The sequence below is a fragment of the Dromiciops gliroides genome, chromosome 1 (genome assembly GCF_019393635.1).
Source record: "Dromiciops gliroides isolate mDroGli1 chromosome 1, mDroGli1.pri, whole genome shotgun sequence".
NCBI lineage: Eukaryota > Metazoa > Chordata > Mammalia > Microbiotheria > Microbiotheriidae > Dromiciops > Dromiciops gliroides.
In genome coordinates, this window is record NC_057861.1 from 53674880 (window position 1) to 53701439 (window position 26560).

The following is a 26560-nucleotide window of genomic DNA, read 5'->3' on the forward strand; positions in this document are numbered from 1 at the left end:
GTAAAAAGATATCAAAAATACAGAGACGGGGCAGCTAGGTGGCGCAGTGGATAGAGCACCGGCCCTGGATTCAGGAGTACCTGAGTTCAAATCCAGCCTCAGACACTAGACACTTACTAGCTGTGTGACCCTGGGCAAGTCACTTAACCCCTATTGCCCCGCAAAAAAAAAAAAAATAATAATAATACAGAGACCCTCTGGGTCTGACAAGTTTAAGCATGTCTTTAGGAACATGTACAGAAAAGGCCAAATATGTCCTTAGGTTCACCTTATGATGTGTACACCCCAAAAAACACACCTCCAAGGAAAAAGGTACCCACCTAGGGGGTTGTTTTAGGACTGCAGGAAGTCCAAATTAGGATAAGACCTCCCATGTACCACCTTAAGGAGGAGATTAGGATGAGGAGAGAACCTACTTTTTCTCACTATAAATATAACCATTCCTATCTCCCAAATGGAGACACCTCCCTGTGGTCATCAGTCTTTCAATAAAACTTGGGAAACTGAGACACTGAATCTTGTAATTCTTTGGGATGCCTCATGATCAGTTTGATCAATCAAACCCCTCCCTACATCAATACTAGCTCTGTGACCCTGGGGAAGTTAATTTAACCTCTCTTGGCCTCAATTTCTTCATCTTTAAAATGGGGATGATAACAGCACTGACCTTCCAGGGTTGTTGTGAGGACCTGATGAGATAATATTTGTAAAGTGCTTAGCTCGGTGCCTGGCACATAGTAGGTACTTATATTGATGTCAGGTATTATTGGGTTTTTTAATCCTGGCTCTGACACCATGACACTCTGGGGGAAGTTATTTAAGTGAACTCTAAGCTCCTTGAGGGCAGGGGCTGTTTTATTTTGGTCTTTCTATTCCCAGAACCTAGAATGGTGTTGGATCCAACAATAAATACTTGTTGAACTGAATTTCACCTCTGAGGTTCAGATTTCTCATCAGTAAAATGAGCTGATACTAAGTGCTCCCTGCTTCACCAGGACGCTATGGAGAAAATGGTTCAGAGATGGGAGGGTTTTTTTTTTTAAACTATGACCAAATAGCTGTGAACAATCATCTCATGTTTACCCAACCCTTTTAAGGTTTACAAAGCACTTCCTTCAAGACAATCCCAAGAATTAGAGACCCCATGATTATGCCCTTGCCTGTCCTACCTGATTAAATCTAAATGCTATGATCCTATGATACTGATGGGGAAACCATGGCATCGACACACAAACAGGCATGAAGAGGGTGGGGGAGAGCTAACGAATTTTCCAGCAGGGTCTTAGAATTTAGCTTGGATTTCAAGCTCATTTTCAGGCAGAAAATGTCCATTCTTCACCAGTTTCTGCAGCTGTCTGGGTGACCTTGAACAACCTCCTCAGGACCTCTAACTTGCTGCCCCCAACACTTAGTGCCACGGGGATGGGGAAGCCTTGCTAAGTATAAAGTATCAGTCAGCCTTGTTCAGCAGAACAAAAACCCCCAACTTCAAGTGTCTCCCAAAGCCAGCATGGAAGAAACTAGCAAGAGGGATGCTTTTCTCCTCTAAGCTCTTCAGGGGTTAATCAGCCCCAGAACCTGTGCTCACCTCTCCTCCCCCATCTCCAGAAGCCTAGAAGCAGACACTTCTCACTCACACCCCCAATCCTTCCACCCTGCCCTGAAAAAAAGTCCCAACCAGCGCTTCAGGGAAAGAGCCATTAATCAGGGGCTGGTCTCCAATCCTCACCCTTACCATAGAGATTCCCGACAGAGAAATGTGAGAATGTGTGCACATATGGGGAGGGGGGGGCAGGGCCCGGGGGGAAAAGTATGTGCAGTGTTTCTCTTCAGCCTCTTGGGTTCCCCCAGCAGCCTCTGTAAGGGTGGGCCGCCCTAGGCCACTCATCAAGGGTCAGGAAAGCCTCTTATTCCCCATGCTCCTCTCTTCCCTGAAAGAACCCTCTGCACCACCCTCCCCCAACGCTGGGCCATCCATCTTGAAACAGATTGGGGGGTGGGTGGGGGAGGGTGTTGGGGAAAAAAGAGAGAGAGAAATCTAGCCATGATGGGGACTTGGCAAAAGGAAGCATTGTTCCTTTCATAGCAGTGCCTGCTGGGTAAAGAAAGCTCCCCAGAGAGCGCTAACCCCGCAGCTGCCATCCTCCAGCTGCCCCCCCCCTCCCCACCAGACAAGTCAATCTCTTCCACCAATAGGGGAGAAGAGGTGGGGGGGGTGAGCAGCCTGGGCTCTACCCCTTGGCCAGCTCCAATGACATGGAAAGCCACTTAAAGGGACAGAGCCTCCTCTGTAACTTCCTCATCCCCCGACTGATGCCATCTCTGTTCATCACCCACCCTCCAACCCACTGCTCCTGGAAAAGTAGCCAAGAACTATGTTGAGCACTAGAAGCAGCCCTGGGCTAGAGACTGGGGGTTATGGGGAAGGTGAGCAAGCAAAGGGGGTGGGGTTACTAGCATGTCCCCTCTCTCCTTTTCCGGACACCATGAGGAGACCAGAAGGGAAGACACTTTCCCATACCTGGCTTAGAGAGACAGTAGCTGTGGGTCTTTTATTTTTTTTAATCACTCTTCTCCCTGTGTGTGTGGTTAGGGGCATGGAGGAGGGACAGAGAAACCCCTGACTCATGAAGAGGGACAAGCAATGGTAGCTTCATGCCCAGGCTTGGTAAAAAGGGACAGGAGTTACAAGCTGTGTGACCCTGGGCAAGTCACTTAACCCCAATTGCCTCACCAAAAAAAAGACAAAGGGACAGGAGGAAAAGGGGAAGACTGGTTCAAGATGAAAGGAAGAGTCCAAATAACGCAAGACTCTTGAAGGGTTGGCTGCTGCTTTACCAACTAGTTCTCATTCTGCCCTGTTCAGTTCCATAGCCGGAGACTGAAGGCGTCTTGGGGTTGTTTTAAAACACAGCTTGTCTAGGTGGGTATGAGAAGAGGCCTCAGTGCTGGGTGAGGATAGAGGGAGGGTGAGAAAGGGTCTGGTCAGACTGTAGGGGAGGGAGTCCTCTAGCTTTTCCCCTTCCTCACACTGGGAATCCTGCCCTGCCTCCTCCCTGCATGGGCCCAGTTAATCAACAAGCATCCATGAGGTGCTAGCCATGTGTCAGGCACTGTCCCATACCACCTGGAGAACAGAGCAGCCAATCTTCCCAGCCCACACTCACAAGGGGACAGGAGAGACACAGGCTGGATCCTTCTAAAGGAAGGCCTGCTTCCAAGGCATCCAGAGCTCAGAGCTCTTGCTTGGAGCGATTCCTTGGCATTCACAACCCATCCAGTGTTAGTGTTTATCCAGCCAAGGGCTATGCATATAGACTTAAAGCAAATTCTGATTACCTCAGGGGTTGGGGAAAGTATGATGCAGATCTGAAAATTATTCAAACTGGCAAACCACACTTCATAACCTCCAAGCATTGTTTCTCTCTTCCTCAGTTTACCCACTCTGCCTGTGTCACTGGGCAAGCAAGACTCAAACTTGTCAATTCACAGCTACTTGGCAATTCTAGTAAGAGGTGTGCCTATTTCTAGCACTCAGAGAAGACCTATTCTTCAGACCCAGAAGGAACAGCGTATTATTCCACAGATCTGAATGGAGAACCCTGCCCTCAATGTCCCCGCTTTCTGTTGCTGCAGAGGGATAAAGAAAACTCAAGTCAGAAGCCCTGGGTTCAGGACATGGCTCTGCAGCTCACTACTTCTGTGACATCTGGGTAAGGCCTATCCCCTCTCTGAACCAGTTTCCCTATCTGTATGACAAGGAAGCTGGAACCCAACAAATCTATGTGTCCCAATGCCTTCTCATTTGGCTCTCCAGAAATGCAGGTTTTCCTGTTGTAGAATCTGCACGGATCTGAGATTCATTGAAAACTATTATCTAATAATAATGATATCTAATAATAATGATAGCCAACATGCTAGGCACTGTGGTAACTGCTTACGATTATAATCTCATTTGAGTCTCACCACAAGCTTGGGAGACGAGTGCTATTACCATCCCCATCTTACAGTTGAGGAAACTGAGGCTGAGAACAATTAAGTGACTTGATGAGGCAGTATTTGGAGTCAGCTCTTCCTGAGTCCAGGTCCAGTGCTCTAACCACTGTATCACCCAGCTCCCTGTTATGGTCAATGGATGAGAAGCCCACCAGGCTATTTGCTCACTGCAGACTGTGATTCCCTACTCCAGCCATAGACCTCACAATCAACTCTTCTTCGTGAGGTGGGGGGATGAGAAGAGAGGAACCGTAGAAAGGGGGGAAAAAGTGGGGGAGAGGAAGGAGGGGGGAGAAAGAGAGATGAGTGGGGGGAGGAGGGGAGACAGAGAGGAAGGAGGGGAGACACAGAGAGGGAGGACAGGAGACAGAGAAAGAGAGAGAGAGAGGAGGGGAAACAGAGAAGGAGGGGAGACAGAGAGAGGTAGAGGGGAAACAGAGAAGGAGGAAAGGGAGAGAGAGAGAGAGAGAGAGAGAGAGAGAGAGAGAGAGAGAGAGAGAGGAAACAGAGAAGGAGGGGAGACACAGAGAGAGAGAGACAGAGAAAAAGAAGAAAGGCAGAGAAAGAAGGGAGAGGATGAGTGAGGAGATAAAGAGAGAGAGAGAAGAGGGAGAGAACGAGAAGGAGAAAGAATATGGGGAGAACTAGAAGGAAGAGAGAAAAAGAAAGGCAAGCTGGCCGGTGAGGACCCATGCCCATGCCCGCTGCTGAGCCCAAGCTTGTGGAATCAGAAGCTGGTCAGTTATTATTAGTGCAGGGCCTGAGCAGTTCAGTAAATAGCCCTTAGGAATGAAGGTCTGTGTGATGACCTGATTCCCAAAAGAGGGTCTGAGCCAAGAAGGCCTCGTCACGGGACGAATGGGAGAGCACAGCGCAGAGCAGGCCCCTGCTGCCTTCTGACTAAGCACCATGCCAGGCAGTGGCTCTTTAGACACCAGGCTTCCCCCTCCTCTCACTCCAGGTTTTTTCACTTCTACTTTTTCTTTTTTCTTTTTTTTTTTTTCAGGGCAATGGGGGTTAAGTGACTTGCCCAGGGTCACACAGCTAGTAAAGTGTCAAGTGTCTGAGGCCGGATTTGAACTGAGGAACTCCTGAATCCAGGGCCAGTGCTTTATCCACTGCGCCACCTAGCTGCCCCCTCACTTCTACTTTTTCTATCTGGATCAGATCTGGGCCTTTCCTCAACCACTCCTTCCAAATCCTCTATCAGTCTAAGAAACAGCCTCTCAAGTGCAAACCCATAACTAAGAATGAGGCTCGGCTTGTTCCACCCGAGCTGGGGGCCCCAGAGCACGGAGATATCAGGCCTCCAGGAGAGCCTGTCATCCTACTGGGTGATGATGAGACAGAGATTACATATACCTACGGAATGCCAACTCTCATGGGCCTTGGATGAGGGCTCTCCTGGACTGATCTCTAGGATGGACCTTGGGCTTCCTACCCCTGGTCCCCCTTGCCTCCAGACTCTGCCCCCATCTCCCCCCACTAGACAGCACAGCTGGCTCACCTTCACGGCGTACTCTTTGTTCGTAATGAGGTTGATGCAGGTCTGGACACGGGCGTGGGCTCCTTCCCCCAGCACTTCATCCTGCAATTGGTAAACATCTGGGGGAGAGAGAGAAGGGACCTTGGTAACCCTGGCCCAGGCCTCGCTGCCCGGGAACAGACACTGTTGCCACAGACCAGCTCGTAGGACCTCCTTAAAATTCTCCTCTCCCTTTCTCAGGGAGCCCCTAACCGGAGTCCCTCCCCCTTCCCTCCCCTCCCCTCTCACCACCGGCTCAGAATTCTTGGCCCCAACAGACATCCATCTGCCCTGCTCTGCCCAGACTGACTTGACTCACCTTCAAACCTCCCAGAGAAGCTATCTGTGGCCCTGCACCGTTTCTTCTTCTTGCTTCTCTTCTTAGCATCAGGGATGTCGATAGGCTGGCTTGAGGGCATGTCTGGGGCACACAAGACCCCCAATCACAGGAGAGGGGGGCACAGAGGTAAGCAGCGGGCTCTTCTTGGTCAGGACTCACCCTCCCCACCCCAGACCTCCCCCTCTAGCCTTGGGGTAAGGGAATCAAGGGCTCCAGGCCCTATTTAAAGGGCTCCATCTCAGCCAGGATCTCCCTCTATCTGGAGATTTCCCCGGCTTGCCCCAGGGACTTGGCATCAGCAAGGGCCACAAGAGCTCGGGACCCTGGGACTCACCAGCTATTTTTAGGAGAGGGTGGGGCAGGGCGGGGACTGAGTCAAAGGAAGGCCCTTCCCAAGAGGTCAGGAAAGGTAGGAAGACAGGCTAACATCCACTAAGCTTCGGCGCTAAGAATCCTTTTCTCCAGGACTCTTCCCCAATCAGAACTAGCTAAAGCGATGAGGAACATGGGACAGGCCCTTCTGTGGCCACACTGACCTTCAGCTTCTCCCTCTCCATCCCTGCACTCAAACTCCCTGGCCCTGATACTTCTGACTGTCCCCATATATGTCCCCAGCTGTGCCCAATACCTCCCTGGGCCCCAACACTCCCCTCAGAGTCCCTGAACCTGCCTAGCTGTCTCTGTTCTCTGGGGTCACATGCCCTCGGGGCAGAAGACCAGTCTGTTAGGGCTTACCAGGGCGGGGCGGGCACTCGAAATTGAAGACCGATTCTAAGTGGTTGGACTGGTTGACGGCAAAGGCCAGCTCGAAAGAATTCTGTCCCTATGAGGTGAGGAAGGGGGAGGAGTCCACATCGTGAGAAGAGTCTCCTAGAACTCCCCTCTTTCCCCCCCAAACACTGACCCCATGCCACAGGCCCCTTACAACCTGGGGTTTTCTGATCTCCATCAATAATCAACAATGCTTGTAAAAGCATGACCTCTCACATAGTTCTAGGCCGCTCACTCGAGCTCAATGACTCTCACAGTGATAGGGCAGGCCCAGACCCACAGGACCTGATCCCAGAGGCATGACCTTTCAGTTCCATTTCTACCAACCCCCAAAGGTCAGAACTGAGGCCCAAAGAAATCCAGGAACTCGAATTAGGCTAGAATCTGGCCGTGCCGCTACTACAGAACCTCTCTCCCCAGACAAAGGGCCCGCAGGAGGGGGACAGGAGGGGCAGGGGATGGAGTGGGGTCACAGCCTGGGGTGCAGCTGTCTGAGCTGGGTACTGAGCACCTGGAAAAGGGGACAGGGCTGAGGACGGACACGTGAGAGCCTGAACCTCCCCCCCCCCTCCCAACAGCTGACCCCTCGGCGGATAGGCACAAAGATGTTAGCAATCACAGGAATGTTGTTATCTTTACATAAACAAAGGGGATGTCCCAGCCTGTCTCTAGACCACGTGCTATGAACAGGGGGTTGGGGGGAGGCTGCGCCCAGCCATCCCCACTCTTTTGCTAGGTCTCCTGGGTAACCAAGGTGGCCTAGATTGGGGGTGTTGTCTATAGGACCTGGGGAGAATCAACCTAACATGCCCGAGAGGCCTCCAGGCAGCAGAAGAGCACAGTGTTTGAATCCCAACTTCACTTCTCACAAGAGCTAGACCCTGAGTAAGATATCTCCCCTCCCCAGTCCATTTCCCGCTCTGTGACCTGTAGAGGTCAGACTCGATTTCCAGAGCTCCTTCCAGTTCTAGCTCCTAAGACCCATTCTGGGCCCGGGTCTAGAAGAAAGGCAGTCCAGAGCCCTGAGTTCTTGTTTCCAGCAATGCCAAAGGACTTACGTGTAACATGGAGATTCCTGCCCCCTCCCCCTGGGCCTTAATTTCCCCATCTGCAAAAGCTGGCCTAGATCTGTAAGGTCCCTAAACTCTATGATCCACCGGAGATACTATTTATTCCTTTCTTGGTAAATCTGTCCTTCATTCCCTCTAGAAGCGAGAGAGAGGGAAAAGCAGTATCCTCCAACCCGGCCTGGTCTCAGGGCAGTAGAGTCACTGTTTCTTACCACCACCTGTGTCAGAAGTAAGGGCTTCCCCTCTTCTCAGCGTACTCACCCATAATAACAATAGCTACTGTTTATATAGCACTTTTTTTTTTTTGGTTAAGTGACTTGCCTAGGGTCACACAACTAGTAAGTGTTAAGTGTCTGAGGCCGAATTTGAACTCAGGTCCTCCTGATCCAGGGCCAGTGCATTATCCACTGAGCCACCTAGCTGTCCCTTGTATAGAACTTTTAAGGTTTGCAAAGCACTGTATAAATATCTGATCATTTGATCACCCTGGGAAGTAGGTGCTATTATGATATCTATTGTACAAATGAAGAAATTGAGGCAGACAGGGGGTAACATGTCCAGGGTGACAGAGCTGGCCAAGTACCTGAAGTCAGATCTGAGCTCATGTCTTCCTGTCTCCAGGCCCAGTACACTATCCACTGTACCATCCATCTGCTATGCAGGTACTGGACTAGATGCCAGCTCTGAATCTTATGACAAGGTAATCTGATTTGTACTTCTCCAACCCCCAAATACCTCCAAAGGAAAATCCCTTGATTTTCCCCTCCATTAGATGTCACGAAGCTGAGGGCACTGGGGGAGGGGGTGGAGAGTATGTCCAGAAACCTCATTCTCTCAAGAACTCTTACCAAGAATTGAATCAAGTGCAAGCCTGGCCTGGAACCACTTCTGACCATCTCTCCCTCTAGCAGAAATTTTATATCATCTGTCAAGGTCAGAGATCTGGGAAAGATGATTGTTCCTATTTCTTCATCCCTCTACCATCTTGTAAAGCCCTTTCCTCACAACCACCCTCTGAGGACAATGATATTCAAGTGGTGTTCGTTCATTCCATCTTGCACATCTGCATTTGCATGAATGATTCTCAAGATTTCTTTTTCCAGGTCTAACCAATCTCCCAAGAGTTTCTAACTGCCCACAGGACATCTCCGGACATCTCCAATCTTAGGCTCAACACGTCCATAACTAAGCTTTCTTTCCCTCCTAAACCCTCCTCTCTTGTTGACTTCCCTGTTTCTGGTAAGAGCACCACCATGCTTCTCCCAATCATCCGGGCTCAAAGCCCCAGCATCATCTGTCATTCCTCCCTCCAATCGGAGGCTACAATCCTGTGGCTTCCACCTTCCAACCATCTCTAATGTCCATCCCCTGCTCTCCTCAGATTCTGCCTCCACTGGGACAGTCCCTCATCCATTCATGCCTGGTATCTTCCAATAGCCTGCTGGTTCTTCTCCCTGCCTCAGGTCTCTCCCCACTCCAATCCATGCTCCATTCAGGCAGTAAACTGATCTTCCTAAGTCATCGGTGGGACTGTGTCCCTCCTCCCCGCCCCAGCCGGGCCCACTTAATCAACTTCAGGGGCTCCCCAAACACACCATCCCTTGTGGGCCATAGCCCTCCACACCCTGGCCCCTTCCTACCTTCCCAGCCTTCTTACACTTTCAGATCCAGTGACAGGGACTTCTTTCTGTTCCCTGAACAAGACACTCTCTCCTCATTCTAAGCACTAGGCCTCTTGGCTTCCTTTTACAGGAACACTTTCCTTTTTTTTTGTTGGGGCAATGGGGGTTAAGTGACTTGCCCAGGGTCACACAGCTAGTAAGTGTCAAGTGTCTGAGGCCAGATTTGAACTCAGGTCCTCCTGAATCCAGGGCCAGCGCTTTAACCACTGCGCCACCTAGCTCCCACCCAGGAAGGCTTTTCTAACTCTCCCTCAAGGCCAAAGCCTTAGCTCCAATTTACCCCATAAGTATCTTGACTGTACATCCACGTGTGTGTTGTCTCCCCCATCAAACTGTAAGCTCCCAGAAGCCAGGCACTGGTAATGTTTTGTCTTTTTTTGTGTCCCCCATCACACGGTGCCTGGCACATATCACGCACTTAATGTTAGCTGACCACAGATCAAAGCCATCTCCTCTTTTTACAGATGAAGAAACTGAGGCCCAGAGAGATAAAGTGATTTACCCACACAAACATCAAACAAAGTCTGGGAGTCAAACCAAAGCACTCTCTGAATCCAGCGTCCTTTCCATTGTACTCAACAAAACAGAGGCTCAGTGTCCAGTGCCTGGCCTAGGGTCATGCAGCTAATGGCTAAGAGTCTGGCTTCAAATCCAGACCCTCCAGATTCCAAGGAACGATTAATAGTTCTGTGGTAACAGGCTGAAGTTTACTTTCTCCTCTTAGCAAACCTGAACACTGCAAGAGTTACCATAAGACACGACCCTCAGGAACTACATGGCAAGGGTACATGGGACAACTACTAAACTCAGCAGAGACTAGGGACAAGGCCCCACTCGGACCCTCTTCTAACTGCAGGAACGCAGGTTAAGTCTTCTCAGGTCTCAGAGAGCCAGTTTTTCAACAGCAAGATGGGTCATCGATATGCAACTGGAAAGAACCTTGGAGCTCATCCATTCCAACTTCCTCATCTTATAGATGGGGAAACTGAGGCTCAGGGAGAAGAAATTTGTCCATGATCTTTACAAGCCCAACTGCTCTTGTTCGGATACCAGAATCCATGTACTCGCCCCTCCCTGACACGGTCTGTGGTAAAAGAGTTACGAGAGCTATGGAAATCAGCATCATTCTTCTGATCATTCTCTAAGCCGGTCAGTCTGTACCTAAGTACAGAGGAGCTCAAGTCAAGGGAAGCTCTGGGGAGCCAGGCCTCGTCCAGTCTTTTTTGAACCTCCCCAGGCCTATTTCCCCTTCTATGAAATGGGAATGCTGTCTGTCACCCACCCTATTGTAAAGAAGAGAGTGGAGAGGTATTTTTGGAGAATAAATGTGGACGTTTTCAATTCTTAAAAAAAAATTAAGGTCCTTTTTCTTTCCCCTTTCTATTTATAATCTGACCAATAAGGAAGAAAAGTTCTGGGAGATGTGACACTCACACGATTATGCCCTTCCAAACCTAATTCAGCAACACACACACACACACACACAGAGCCAAGGAGGGGACCTAGCCAGATGTTGACAACTGCCCATCACAGGCTGCTCAGCCTGGGAATCAGGCAGAGGTCAAACCCTGGGGCTGGGAGGGACAGAAAACAAAAGTTGCTTAAGAGTCTTCTCCCCACCCCCACCCCCCCAAGGGGCAGAGATTGTTGCTAGGAGCCAGGCCTGGGAGCAGCGGGGGAGGAAGGGAAAGGGAGGAGGTTCCAGACTAAACCAGCTTGGGGTGGGTGGGGTCAAGACCTGGCTTGTCCTACCCCCAACCCAACAACAACATCCTCTGCTTGGCCTCTCTTGTCCCAAGGAGGGAGTAGGCAAGTCACTGAAAAGAGCAAAGGGATGTAAACGGATTGTCTGATCTTCCCCAGACACACAGGGACATCCAAGCTGCATCAGGCCTCCCCCCTCCAAGGGGGAGAAACAACAGACCCGGGAGTCTACAGACCTTTGCCACTTAGAAGTTTTATGACTTCTGGCAAGTCATTTAAACCTCTCTGGATCTCAGTTTCTTCAGCTATAAAATGGGATCACACAGTCCTCACAGGCTTATTGTGAGGAAAGCAAGCAAATTTTGATGATGTGCTTACCAAGCCAGGGCCCTATGCTGGGGATATGCTGGGGATAAAGAGACACGCTATGGTTACTAGCTTCCCAGGCTCAGCTCTCTCATTTATAAAATAAGGACCCAAATCACTTAAAGTTTTATTCTAAAGAGCAAATAAAACTCAGTGGCCCTAGAACCTCGTTCCTAACTAACCCATGGGCTACACCAGCACCACCAACCAGACTGGTCTCTTCTAGAAAAGGCCAAGCAGGCCCACAACAAGATCACTCCCCCAAGCCCCAAGTTATACAAGAGACCTACAATCCATTCCAACACTTATAACGCCTCCTTTGTCACAACCCGGAGCTTCTTAGAATTAAAAAACCCCCAGCATATTAAATGTCTAGGAAAAACAGGAGGGGGAGCCTCCAGCCAAGGGGAAGCCTCTCTCCTCACCCTCTCCCTTCCTTAATTGTAACACTTGAGAAGGGGGCAGAGCAGTGACCTTCCCTGTCTGGTCTGGCCCCAAAGGCCAACACCCCTCAGACTTCAGCTTGGCAGGGAAGCAGGGTCAGCAGGTCTTGGCTGGAACCATCGAGAAATGTGTGTTTACTATGGCTTAGGACTGAGGTGGGGCTTATTCTGCTGAGTTGGCCCAGGCAAGCCTCGGCCCCCGCCCCCCCCCAGCATACACACACACAGGGGGAACTGCAGAATCTGGGGATGGCAACACCCCCCAAAAAAAAAATCTACCAAGGAATCCTTTCTGTTGGAAGGCTGGAAATCTCGGGCAAGTCTCTAGTGTCCAAAGCAGGGAAATGGGCTCAGACTGAAGGAGGAAGGGAAAAGGTTAGACAAGAGAAAGAACGCTCACAGGAACAGATGGTGAAGGGGTGAGGAGGAATTACAAGTGACCCCCAGGAGACAGTGGAACAAGCACGTTCGAGTAAGAGAGGAGGCAACCAGCAGAGGGAGTAGAACGGGCTCCATGGGACCAAGCTAGGAGGCGGCTAAGGTGGGTGGTGATTCAAACGCCAGCATCTCCCCAAGGCTTTTTGCTAGATGCCACAGACAGCAGTCAAGAGCAAAGTCAGGTTTCTCAGAAGTATTCTGACTTTGCAAAGCACTCTTCCATTCATTTGATCCAACTGCCTCTTCTCAACACCATCAAGAGCTGAGCACCCAGGCCTGGGGCCTCCCAGTGCTAGGGAAAAGGGCCAGGGGAACCCCCAGAACTTGGTGTGAGCCCCACCGGAAGCCGGCAAGAAAGCAGGCACCCTGCTACCCAGAGAGACCAGCCAGGCACTCTGGGAGGAAGCAAGAGTGTGTGAGAGAGAGAGAGAGAGTGTGTGTGTGTGTGTGTGTGTGTGAGAGAGAGAGAGAGAGAGAGAGAGAGAGAGAGAGAGAGAGAGAGAGAGAAGGGGAAGCAGCCACCAAAGAAGAGGTACAAAAAGGCACAGGCTCCCTAAGAACTCTCTCTGAAACTCTCTCCACTTACACCTCCCACCCAAATTAACCAGACACCCAACCTACAGGTTTGCAGCAGCAATTCAATACCTAGAACAGGGTGCATGCATGCATGCATACACACACACACACACACACACACACACACACACACACAGCATCCCTGCCTATCTTACCCAGCAACAGGTTATTTCCAAATGAGGCCATTACATAAGCCCAAATGCTGACATCATCCTGTCCTGGGAAAAAGGCGATGATAGGGAAGGGGCTGGGAGCCTGCCTCCTCTTCCCACAACAGGCCTTTCTTACTCCCCAGCCTCTTTATTCCCCCCTCCCCAAAAAAAGATCCAACGTTCATGTGAGCTATTATGTCAGAGCCCCCAAAGCTTCCTGGCAAGACAGGAAATGGTTTTTCAGCTGAGGATCCAAAATGAAAACCAAGCAGACAATGATGTCTATGGCTGGCATTTGACTTAAGGTTGGCAAAGCATTTTAAGATAAGATTCGCTGAATCTGATCCTCCTGGAAGTTGGGGGCTTATACTCTGCCGTTTTACAACTGAAGAACCTGAAGCACAGAGAAGCTGAGCAACTCACCCAGGGTTGCACAGCTCTAAGTGTGTGAGCTCAGGTCTTGCCAACACCCAAACTCTCCTGAAAGCTAGAGGACTGTTGCCTCCAGTTAGCACTCCTCCAAAGGCATGTAAGAAGGGGGTCAGCAGAACCCTGATTCTACAGCTCTTGCGGTCAGGCGGGACTTTGGACAAGTCCTTTCCCCCTCCGGGCCTCAGTTTCCTTATCTATTAAAATGAGGGAGGGGGCCGGACTACTGTATCTCTAAGGTCTCCCTCCAAACGACACGATTTTATGATCTCCCGGGAAGGAAGAAACTGAGGCTGTGAGTTCTAAGATTCTTACACTCTATGAGTCAAGAGGGGAGGGGCAGACTGTCCAGAGCAGGTTCCAAATGCATCCCCCCCCCCATTCTACACTGGCTCTTCCTTATCCCTCCCCATCATCCATCTGCGGCTATAGATCAGTTCTTCCCATAGCAGTAGAGAGGGCTCTTTCAATCAGCCCCCAGAAAACACTGTGTCCCAGAGCAGGAAATCCCTGAAAGGGGGAGGGAAGGGAGAAAGACACTGGAGGAGAACAATCACCCCATACACCCCCTCTCTTGCTAGCAAAGGCAGGACCAGGAGGCTGTATGCAGGGGCTTACTCTTTCTAGGGAAGAGCTCTCTCTTCTCGAGGCAGCTGGGGAAGAAGCCTCCTTGGGACAGTGAAGAGAAAAACGGGGTGCTTAGTCAGCACAACTTAGGGGGGGCAGGCAGGCCCAGCCTGGCTCATTGTTAGTCCATCCCCTCTCCCGGTCAGGCCAAACTCCTCCAGTTGGGCTTGGCCAAGCTTCCAGGATTCTTTCTCCTGTCTTCGAGGCATTCCCCTCTCCCCAAAGAAAGATCGGCCCCGAGAAGAACCTCAAAGCCGAGTTGCTGAGGACTCTGGGCAAGCAAGCCCCTACCCCTCTTCTCCAACAGGAGCCTCCCGGCTCTTCCATTCCAGGAAAACTGTCACCTCCCAATGCAAGGGGACCCGTCACAACAACAAGGAGGCCCGAGAGCCAGATGGTCCCACTCTGCCCCTCCCCAGCAGCCCAGGAGCGATGCAAGCAGCCCCAGGTACCTTGAACGAACGGTGGAAACCCTCAAGTTCAGCTGCTTTCTTCTGCACCATTTTTTGTCCGGGATCTTGCCAGGAGCCAGAAAATCCGAGTAAAAAAAAAAAAGAGAGAGAGAGAGAGAGAGAGAGAGAGAGAGAGAGAGAGAGAGAGAGAGAGAGAGAGAACTTGTGAAAGGGGAAGGAGAAGAAGCAGAGGAAGGGGCAAAGGCAAGCCAACCCCAGGTCCTGCCCGGCTGGATGGAGACACTGGAGGGGAGGGGAGGGGAGGGGAGGGGAGGGGAGGGGAGGGACAAAAGAAAGGGATGCCTAGTGAGACCTGCAGCTCTCGGGTGTTTCTCTCCCCACCTCCAGTGTGTAGGTGTGGGTATCTCCTCCCTCCCTGCCTTCCCCCTTCCCCCCCTCCCTCCCCTGGGTCCTCTCGTTCCTCCTCCTCTCCGGGTGTACCGACCTCCACGCTCCGCCCCCTGTCTCTCTCCGCCAGTGTCACAAGGAACATCTGGGACCCCACCCCCTCTCACTCCACACACAGTCCCAGGGTTAAAGCAGAAGCAACTTCTTCCCTCCCCCTCTGCCAGCTGGGCCCCAAACAAAAGCCGCCGCGGCTGCTGCTGCCGCTACCGCCGCCGCCGCTGCCGCCGCCCCTGCCTAGGGACTGGGGCTCCCGGCTCCGGGTTCCGGACTCAAGGAAGCACGGCAGGGCACTCGGGACTCAACCCCGCTGCTTGGTCTCCCCACGGGCTGGGTCCCCCCCCCCCCCCGGCCCCTCCGGGCGGAGCTGGGGGAGCCGGGAGGAGGAGGAGGAGGTGTTCACTGGTTTGCGGACACACGCACACGCACACGCACACGCGCGCGCGCGCACACACACACACACATACACACACATCCCCCTCCTCCCCAGCTAGGCAGCGGCGGCCCCGGTGCAGACCAGCCGCAGGGGTGGTAGCGGCAGCGGGAGCAGCAGGAGCAGGTTCACTCCCTCGGCCCCGCTTTGGGCACAGGAGGGGAGGGGAAAGGATTGTTGGGGGGAACCGGCCAGCCCTCGGGCACTCACCAGGACCGAGGCCGGGGGCTCCCCAGTGCTGCTGCAGCTGCTGCCGATGGAATCACAGCCCGGACCTGAAGGCGCAGCGCCGCCGCCGCCGCCGAGAGGAGCCTGGCAGTGCCCGCGGCCGCAGCCTTTATAGGCTCCCCGGCCCCGCCCCGGGCCACCCCCTTCCCTAGCCCCGCCCCCGAGCCCCGCAACTGACCGCTGGAGGGGGGAGAGGAGGTGGTGCGCATTGGTGAGTGAGTGAGTGTGTGTGTGTGTGTGTGTGTAGGTGTGTGTGTGTAGGTGTTGGTGTGTTGGGGAGCGGTGCGCTCGCCTGTAAACGAACGGTGTTTGTGCCAGAGGGTGTAGCGAGTGTGTCTGCACTTTTTTGTAAAGAGAAAGAAATTGTGTGTCTGCCGTGTGTAAAAGAGAATGGTGTGTGTCTGCTGGGTGAGGAAGGGAAGGGGTATGTGCGTGCGTGCGTGGGAGCATGTTTTGTATAGGGGAAGTGTGGGTCTAGGCGCAGTGTCAGGGGTGGAAGGAAAGGGGGTGCGGGCAGCGTATGTGCCCAGGAGTGCTGGGAATGTGCGCGAGCGAGCGAGCAAGAGAGCGAGCGAGCGAGCTCCCGGCCGCAGTGTGCTGAAGGGAGGAGTGAGCCGTGCCTGCAGTGTGAGTGTGTGCATGTGTGCGTGAGCTGCTAGCTTGAGCAAGGATCCTGGTGAGTTGGTGTTTGGAGAAGGGAGAGCCGAGTGTGTGTGAGTGTGCGTGTGTATCTGGGAAAGTGTACGTGCTTGGGCAGGCGGGGATCCAGGGCCCCACCAGCTTGTACCACCCCCAGCCGCAGCAGCCGGAGGTCCCCTCCAGTCTGCCCTCCACTGCAGGGAAAGCCCCGCCCCGTCCCCCGGGAGGCTACTTCAACCCTAGAGCCAGATGCCTATGGTGGGCCCCACAGAGCCCCGCCCTCTTGGCCCGGGCAGACGGCTGGCCCTCTGTGGGGAGGGGCTATAGTCTAGACTGACCCCTCCTCAGCTTGAAAGGCCTGCAGGTCTGGGGGCAGATGACCTCCCGATGGCCCCTGTCCATCTATGCCTCCCACTCTCCACAAAAGGAGCTCATCCGTGATAGACTGCAAGTCCCCCACCAAACCCACCCCCTCCACACACAGACCTGAGGAGGAATAGTATGGCATCGTGGTAGGGTGGAGAGAGGAGCACTGCTCACATTCCATCTCCTCTCCGACCCTCAGACAAGCTTCTTTGCGACTCGGTTTGCTCATCGGTAAAATGGGTTGAGTCCGATGGCTTCTCAGAGCCTTTTCAGATTTATGACCTATACTAATAGCTCCTCATCTGCAGAAGGAGGAGGTTGGCCTGAGGGCTCTCTGGGGTCCCTTTTACATGCCTCACTTTACAGATAAGGAGACCTGATTTAGGGAGGCCATGTGACTCGTTCATGGCCCTAGGGCTAGTACACAGTAGGGCAATCAATACGAAACATGCATACACAGGCACACCCCACTGCATAGATGCACAATACCCACTAGCCACATAGACATATATACAACATTCTGCATACAAAAAATGGTCATAAGGGACCTCAGAGGTCATCTGCCCCTTCACTGGAAACACAGCCTGGGGAAATGAATTGTCTTTGTCTGAGTTCACCCTACTGGTAAATAGCTGAGATGGAATTTGAACTCCAGCACTCTCCTGAAGCCAGTGATCATTCTCCTCTCTCCTCTCTGCTACTTCCTCTTACAGACACATACAGTGCTCCGCATATACATACAGAAACCCGCAGTAGACATGCAAAAGACAGGCCATACACAGAGCCTCGTTCTAACAATAATAATAGCACTTACCTTGTGGGCTCGTGGTGAGGTTCAAATGAGATATTTGTAAAGAGCTTTGCAAACCTTAACATGGTTTAGAAATGCTACCTACTAGTAGCAGATGACAGTCTGTAAACGCAAATTCATGCATGGCTATAACCACAGAGTCTTTCTACACACACACACACACAGAGGTATCCCTGGATAATAATCATACCATCCTTTGGTTTGGCCTTCCCTGGAAAGACTCAGGAGCTATAACCCTCCCACAGACTCTGGCCTCCACCTCCCACAGCCTGAGCAAACAGAATAATATTTGTAAAGTGTTTAGCAAAGTTTCTGGTGCAGAGTAGGTCCTATAGAAATGCTGATTCCCTTCCCTTCCCCTCATTCCCCTCGGTGTCCACCCCCTGAGTTGTCCTCTATTGCAACAACTTTTCACGCCGAGCTCTTAGCTCCTACTTTTTTTAGTACTCAGTGTAGCGACCATGTGTTATTTTGTGGGATGTTTTTTTTTTTTAATTTTGTGAGGCAATTGGGGTTAAGTGACTTGCCCAGGGTCACACAGCCAGTAAGTGTTAAGTGTCTGAGGTCAGATTTGAACTCAGATACTCCTGACTCCAGGGCCAGTGCTCTATCTACTGCGCCATCTAGCTGCCTGGGATGGTTGTTTTTTTATGTGCCCTATTCCCTTGTTAGATACCAGTCTCTTAAGAGTCAAAGCAACATAAACATTTGTTAGGCACTTAGTGTATGCTGAGCACTGAGGATACAAAGAAAGTCAAAAACAGAGTTAAGGACAGGAATGAGAGTTTACCTAAACTTTTGTCTCACCCATGGTGGGGCTCGGGGTCCTCCATACACTGCAGATGCCCAATAGCTATTTGGGATGTTAGACTGACTCAAATACCATCCCCTCTCCCAAAGGTCTCTTTGAAAAGTTAGGAAGGGACAGGGACAGAAAATCCCAGTGTGAAATGCAATATAGGAGAAAGCCTTGAAATTCTCTCTGCAGCACACCCTATCTATATATAATCTCTCCCCAGGAATCACTCAGGAGTTAGCAGAAACTTAGAAGTCAGTCCTCAGAAAGACTCCGTGTGATGAGATTGTTTGTTGGCTCAAAGCTCAGAGCCGGGGAGGAGACAAGATTCAGATTAGGTAAACTGGGGGTGAATGGAGGTGAGGAGAAAGAAAACCAGGGTAGGTAGAGACAGTTCCCAGATTCCTAGCGTCAGCCTAGATTCCCTTGAGTCCTTGAGAGGCTATTAGTTCATATGAAGCCTTGTCAGGCTTCAGCTTGCCAGATGTAGGTAGACAGAGAGAAATAGGAGTAACAGATGACCTCCTCCCCAGTCCTCACCTGCCCCACCCAAAGCTAGATGAGCTTGGCCAGGGAGCTATGGGAGATCAGGGCACTTTACTAAAAATAGATGATATTTCCAGCTATCACCTCAAAGTCTGCAAGGTGCTTTACAATGTGTCTTATTTAAACCCCACAACAATCTTCTGAGGTAAATGCCTATTTGACACATGGAGAAACTGAAGCTTAGGGCAGTTAAGTGACTTGCCCACAGTCATACAAGTAGTAAGGGTCAGGATGCTGAATTTGAACCCAGGTCCCTCCTAACTACCAGTCCTGTGCTTTTTCACTTCAAGGTACTTCCCTATTCCAGAAACTGCACTTGCCCCCTGGGGGCCTACTTTATCATTTCCTGCAGGCATTCAAGGTCCAAGTAAGTTTAGGGGTGCAAAGCTTTCCTCACAACCACCTTCTGAGGTAAGGAGTGCAAAATCTTCTATACCAATTTTATAAAAGAGGAAGTTAAGAGTCAAAGAAGCCTGGGCAGCTAGGTGGTGCAGTGGATAAAGCACCGGCCCTGGATTCAGGAAGACCTGAGTTCAAATCCAGCTTCAGACACTTGACACTTACTAGCTGTGTGACCCTAGGCAAGTCACTTAACCCTCATTGCCTCACCAAAAAAAAAAAAAAAATCAAAGAAGCCCAGAGCCACAAAGCAGGCTTTTCTGAACTCTGTTGACAACTTATTTCCTGACTATCTCCAACATCCACCGATGGGATGCTCATTCCCATCCTGGGACTCTGGTTACCAGGGAAACTAATGCTGTGGACAAGAGGCCAACCATCCCCGACAAATGCTGGCCAACTATACCATGTGGGAGCCAGGGGAGCCAAGCCTAGCTGAGGCAGCAAGGCACCCTGAAGGAGGGACAGGAGGTAGCATGTCCCAGCTGAGTCACCTCTTGGACTCTCCCCTCCCCTCATCTGTCCCTGATGGAGACAGCCCGGGACCCTGAGCCCAAGAGCCTTGGGAACAGCAGTGCCCTCAAGACCCAGGGCTCTGCTTGGAGCTAGCTCATGGCTATCCTCCAGACAGAAGCAACCCCTGTGGAGATGTGACCTGGCAGCTGTTCCTGCAGCCACAGCTACTGCAGACCCAGAAAGGAAAGCTCTCGCCGCCAAAGTCCTTGGCATTGTCAGATGGTTCAACGTGCAGAGTGAACATGGGTTTATCAGAGGAAATGACATGAATTATTATCTGCTTTGCAGCTGCACCCTAACCTAGGAACCACGGGTCTGACTTGGAGCTGAAAGCTTCCCGGTGAGTTGTCTCTTGAATTAGAATAAGCTCTTTAAGAGCCCAGATTGTCTTCCTCCTCCTCCTCTTTTAGCTTTCCTAGAGCTCAGCACAGCATTTTGCAGACAATAAGAGCTTAATAAATGCATATTTATTCATTATTTTATCCTCTCCAAATCTTCTCTATCAGCTGAAACCTGGCTTCATCCCAGAAATTTCCGCAGCCCTCAACAAAGAGAGCAGTGTCTCCGTGCTCCGGTGCTCAGCCAGAGCTGGTGTCCTGATCTTTACCCCACCCCCAGTCTCTTCGCCACCTCAGATGGTCTGTTTTCATGGATCTTGCCCCAGGTGCACAAATTCCTGCTTCTAGCTTCGGTGGTCTCACCCTTCTCTGAATTTCTCCCTCACAATCACTGCCAAACAGTTTAGAACTTAATTGGTAGCTAACTAACTGTTTCAGGTGTGTGAATCTTATGTCTTCTAGCCTCTCCTCCCTCCCCCACCTTTGATCGCCTTCGGGCCAGATACCTAGAGCCTCCCTATCCCAAGATCCTGCTTAGCAATGAGCACTGGGATGTTATGGCCACTCCCCAAACAAGCTCATCTACCAGCTTCCCACCTTCTGCTCTCACCCGCATCTTTGGTCCCAAAGATCCATAGGACTTAGCTAATGGACCTCTCTGACAAATAAACTTTACCTTATCTTTCACAATAACTTGTCCCCTTGCAAATGACTTCAGAGCCAAACAACAAATGACTACTGTCCCAGTGGAAAATCTGAAGAAAGGGGTGGATGCAAGAGGGAACAAAAAAAGTCTTAGCTAAGGAGGTAGAAGCAATCTCTGAAGGTTTCCCAGAGGAGGGGATGCACCTGTGCCTTAGTCAATGGTCCCAGAGAAGATGGAATGAGAAAGGGGAGGAAATGGGAAAAGACAAGAAGGAAAGAGGATAGATTAGGAAAGGGTAATAGAAAGGGAGTAAAAAGGGAAGAGGGATAGAGGGGAAGGGATTGGAAGAGGTGGGGGAAAGGAGAAAGAGAGAAGAGAAGAGTTAAAGGAAGGGAAGAGAGGAAAGAGGAAAAATCAAAGGAGAGAAGAAGAAAGGGAAGGAGAGACAGAGAGGGAAAGAAAGGAGGGGAGGGAGAAATGCGGGGAAGAGGAATAGGGAAGTGGCAAGGGAGAAGGGAGAATGGGGAAAAAGGGAATAGGAACCTAGCATTCTAGGATTTAGATCTGGAAGGGAATTTAGAGATCATTTGGTTCAGGGATCTTAATCCTTTTTATTTAATGGATGCATTTGGCAATCTGGCAAAACCTGTACAATAATGATTAAAAAAAATTATTGGGGCAGCTAGGTGGCACAGTGGATAGAGCACTGGCCCTGGATTCAGAAGGACCTGAGTTCAAATCCAGCCTCGTACATTTGACACTTATTAGCTGTGTGACTCTGGGCAAGTTACTTAACCCCAATTGCCTCGCCAAAAAAAAAAAAATATTAACTGAAGGAAATGCTATATTTAGAGGTTATTGAAAATAAAGATGTTATTTTTTTCTCATCCAAGTTCATGGACCCCAGGTGAAGAACCTGATCTACCCCCTCATTTGACAGATGGGGAAACTGAGGAGGGTCAAATAGAGAAGATGAAAGGGGGGGAAAAGGAAAGGAGAGAAAAGAAGGAAGAGGAAAGAGTAGTGTAGTGGCAGCCTAGTAGGCCTGGGTCCAGTGAGGAAGATACTCAGACCATGAGAAATAATATGGTTGATCAGCTTGCTGGGGTCAGTTAGAGGGTACTCTTTCCTTAGAAAAGCAAAGCAGTTAATTAAACAGATAGCCGTTAGTCAAACAGATAACGAAGCAGATTTGTCATGGGTACCCAGAAAGTTGGGTGCCTTGAAATTTATAGCAGGCCCTAATTGGGAGTCAGATGTGCTTGCTACGGGACTAGGACCAGGTAGTGACAATAATCTCGAGTTAGGAATATGACATATTTACTATTTCATGCATCCTACTCCCCAAACAGCTGTAACTTTTCAGTTCTAAGTCTCTCCCCCACACACACACCCCCTTCTATCCCCTATAAAGTTATCACCTTTTCCTTTGTTGGGAGAGTTGAAGTTTAGACTTCTTCTCCCAGCAGTACCTCTGTGTGCCAAATAAAACCTTCTCCTTAAACTCTGATTGGATCGTGTGTGTGAGTAATTCTTTGATAGAGGGATACTCCAGATCCAGCTTCCCCAGTGACAGTAGGAAAGGTGAGAGAAAGAATGGGGTGGGAAAAGAGCAAGGTAAGGAAGTAGAAGGGCAGCTGCTGCACCCCCCCCAACAGTATTTTGGGGTAGAGGTGAAGAATGCTTTGAAAGAGGCTATGAGGGGAAGCTAGGTGGCACAGGGGATAAAGCACCAGCCCTGGACTCAGGAGGACCTGAATTCAAATCTGGCTTCAGACACTTGACACTTACTAGTTGTATGATCCTGGGCAAGTCACTTAACCCTCATTGCCCCGCAAAAAAAAGCAAAAAAAAAAAAGGCTATGAAAAGACTGGGTGGACTCAGGTACACACACAGTGGCACCTGGGAAAGATGGAGTGGAGAGTGAGGCACTTGGTAGAATATGGAAAGAGGCCTGTGCCAGAGAGAAGACCTGAGTCAAAGGGAGGGAGAGAGGGAGGGAAGAATTCTGAAGGGGGAGGAACATCAACAGCCTCAGCCACCCCCCTCCTGTCCCCAGGGGGCTGGATGACTTTCTCCCAGATGGAGGTTCCTAATGATGACAGTTTCAGAGACAACTCCCCAGATCCTGCAGACTGAGGACAGACAAATCCCAGCTACAAACAAACAACCCAAGAATATTTACAAAGCCAAAGATTCTTGATTATTCCCAACTGTAAAATGGGGTTAGGAAGGGAAGTTTTAAAGATCATCAAGTCTGAGTTTATTCTAGAGAAGGAAACCTAGGGCCCAGAGCGAGATCTGGGGGCTTGCTCCAGGTCAAACAACTAGCAAAGGTCAGAGTTAGAATCATCAAACCTCCATATCTGACTCAAGAATCTTGAAAGCTCTCCATAATAACAGGAGATACAACTGGAGAGGTAAGGCACCTTCCTGGACAATGCGGGCTTTGTGGTGGGGAAAGAGATGAGGTACAAGAAAGGGTTGAGAGGAATGAAAAACTCCAAGCTGAAGGCATGGGGCACCCATGGGACACCTAAGCAGATCAGCTTGACCCATGAGAAGCATATGTGTTGATAGGATCCTGGATCTGGGTGTGCTTATGAATAAAACATTGTATGCTAACTGGTAATAAAATGATAAAAATAAGCCGGGCCCTGCCCTCAAGGAGCATCAGATCTACTGGGTTGATGCTGTCCTTGTGTTGTGAGTGGGCTGTGCTAGAAGGACTTTCTGCATAGCTTGGATATTTGCCAGCCCTGTTTCCTTCTGGTCTCAGGTTTTCTTGAGAAAGTACATCCTTGGGGACAGCTAGGTAGTGAAGTGGATAAAGCACCAGCTCCGGATTCAGCAGGACCTGAGTTCAAATCCAGTCCCAGACACTTGACACTTACTAGCCGTGTGACCCTGGGCAAGTCACTTAACCCTTATTGCCCACCCCCCCACACACAGAAAGAATGGAGAAAGTACATCCTTCATCTCTCATCCCACCCCCAAACATTGAAGATTTCTCTGGAATTGACAAAGGTAAGGGAGGCAGGAAGGTAATCCAATCCTGTCCCCACTTGTTCAAGGAGGACTTAGCACCTCTGGTGTGAGGGCTCACCGAACCCTTTTCAGGGCTGCCCATCCACCTTTGGTGTCTACCTAGCAGCCAACTCTCACCTGTGGCTCCAAGAAGCTGTGGCATGGGCAACGGCCACATCCTGGTAAATCACCTCAGCAGATGGGGGGTGTTTACCTCAAACAATGTGAAGACTTCCCCCAGTGGGAATGGGTGGATGAGAACAATTTGTTCCTAAGGCCACGAAGGCAGGTCAAGCATGGGGATGGATTAGAGGTTGATCTGACATGAAAGACCCTAAGCACATCCACTGTGTCCTGGACCACGGCCAGTCAACCTGACTTTTGTCTTGCCTCTGGTCTCTGATGACCAAAAGAGAGAGTGAAACTGACTACTTTGTGCAACTCTGCTTCACTAGGATCCAATTCAGGCACGAGTGATGTCATTGGGTCTCTGAGAAAACGAAGAACAAAACAACTCCAAAATGATCCCACCAGACAAAGCCTTTCCTGTACCAAAGCAGAAAGCTGGAAAGCTAAGTGAACTGTTTCCCTCTCCCCCACTCCCCTACCCCCCTGAATTCCACTGGACACAGGCTTGGAGATTTGCCACACCCCTATCTCTCCTTCATCCTGAGGCGCCCATGGGCTGTAAAGAACATCCTTCCATCAACCAATCTCATTAGAATATCTAGGCTCTTTCTCCCTCCTTGTATGGATGATGACAACCCTTATTTGGAGTGGCATTTGCTGACAAATGTAGGAATTAAAACTGGTGGGAGAACTCAATCAGGCATCTAGATAAATACTTCTAATTTACCTCTCCCTCCCCACTTCCCACAGAGGACAGAACATTTATTTTAAACCATTTTTTCAATCGAACCATGAAGGGCCTGGACTGGGAGTCAGGAGACATGGGCTCTAGTCTTAGTTCTGCCATTAATTCACTTTACGACATTAGACAAATCACTTCTCCTTTCTGGATGTCAGTTTTCCCATCTGTACAATGAGAGGGGTCTACTAGGGGCTCATTGAGGTCCCTCCAAACTCAGGTGTTCTATGTTCTACTTCTTTTCTTTTTTTTAAAATATCTTTTTAATTAATTTGTTTGTTTATTTATTTATTTTTGGTGGGGCAATTGGGGTTAAGTGACTTGCCCAGGGTCACACAACTAGTAAGTGTCAACTGTCTGAGGCTGGATTTGAACTCAGGTCCTTTTGACTCCAGGGCCAGTGCTCTATCCACTGGGCCACTTAGCTGCCCCCTATGTTCTACTTCTAAGGTTCTCTATAGTGTAAGGTTCCTCCCAGCTCTGACACTTTCTATTCTGTGCTCTTTAATCTCTGATATTCCATCACTGACAAAGATCCTGACCCCTGAGGACCTCTTGATGGAGGAGTTAAAGAAGGGGTTAACAGACAAACCTAAGACCCGAGCTCTAATTTAGATCTGAGCTCCAAGAGGGGCTGTAACTTACAGGCCCCAGTTCTGAAAGGGGTTAATGGATAATTTAAGACTTGGGCCCTCATCAAAGTCAGGGCCTAGGTTCTTGTTAATTGGTACCTGGAGGTCTGGCTCCTATTCATTACCCCCATTAATCACCACCCACAACAAAAATATAAAGAGGCAGGTCACAGAGACCCTAACTGATAAATGTTAATACCCAGAAATTAGGCCTGAAAAAGAAAGAGATCAAAAACACAAAGACATTCTGACCTTGGCAAGTTGAGGTATGTTTTTGTTTTTATTTTTGTTTTTGTTTTTTGGTGAGGCAATTGGGGTTAAGTGACTTGCCCAGGGTCACACAGCTATTAAGTGTCAAATGTCTGAGGCTGGATTTGAACTCAGGTCCTCCTGAATCCAGGGCCAGTGCTCTATCCACTGTGCCACCTTGCTGCCCCGAGGTATGTTTTTTATGAACATGCGCAGAAAAGGCCAAATTTGTCCCCAGATTTGCCTTATGATGTGTAAATTCCCAAAACACACCTCCAGGGAAAAAGGTACCCGCCTCGAGGGTTGGCTTAAGCCCCCAGGAACTCCAAATTAGGATAGGCCCTTCCTTGTACCTCCCTAAAATGGAGATTATTATAATGAGACTGATAATCAATTTATCCATACTATAAATATAACTGTCTTCTCTTTCACTATTTGAGAGACACCTCCATGATGCTCTCCCTGTGGTCACTCACAGTATTGCAATAAAACTTGGGAAACTGAATAACTGAGTCTTGTAATTCTTTGGGATGTCTCACGATCAATCTGATCAATTAAAACCACCTCCCACATCACTCTGACCCCTGACCCAAAGGAATTCAGGGAGTTGTGTGAAGAGTCTAGGTCCGGGGAAAGGGGACTTAACAGAGTCCACTCTGTAGTCCTGGCAATGTTTTAGTAGCTCCCCTCATCCTAGCCTGGGGTTCTCCTGAACCTTAGGTATGGTTGTTTAGGAATCTAGGCTTCAGGCCCAACAAAGGACTTTTTGTTATGAGCCTTGAGCAGGGGAATCTTGTTATATCTTTTTTTCCTTCCTTTTTTTTTTTTTTGGCAGGGCAATGAGGGTTAAGTGACTTGCCCAGGGTCACACAGCTAATAAAAGTCAAGTGCCTGAGGTCGGATTTGAACTCAGGTCTTCCTGAATCCAGGGCTGGTGCTTTATCCACTGTGCTACCTAGCTGCCCCCAAATCTTGTTATTTCTGCTCTGCCACTTCCTCCTCACTCCCACTTATTTGATTTTGTATGTACACATATGTATGGACAGGCATGTACATACAGAGGCATATGAGAGGACAAGTTAATTTCTC

The 26560-nt window shown here is 50.1% G+C and overlaps 1 protein-coding gene across 2 annotated transcripts in view; it reads right to left on the minus strand.

Moving 5' to 3' along the window:
• The window catches only part of MKNK2 (MAPK interacting serine/threonine kinase 2), a 34261-nt gene extending 18527 nt beyond the window's left edge, over positions 1 to 15734 (minus strand). The window contains exons 1-5 of one of the 2 annotated variants that reach the window (XM_043970165.1): positions 15620 to 15734; positions 14572 to 14636; positions 6597 to 6684; positions 5841 to 5942; positions 5504 to 5601 (exon numbers count right to left, since the gene is read on the minus strand). In XM_043970165.1, coding sequence (XP_043826100.1) covers positions 5504 to 5601; positions 5841 to 5942; positions 6597 to 6684; positions 14572 to 14622 — 339 coding nt within the window. In that variant the 5' untranslated portion in view covers positions 14623 to 14636; positions 15620 to 15734. The remainder of the gene's footprint in view (positions 1 to 5503; positions 5602 to 5840; positions 5943 to 6596; positions 6685 to 14571; positions 14637 to 15619) is intronic. The other variant, XM_043970264.1, reaches the window with a different exon arrangement.
• Between the last annotated feature and the right edge of the window lie 10826 nt (positions 15735 to 26560).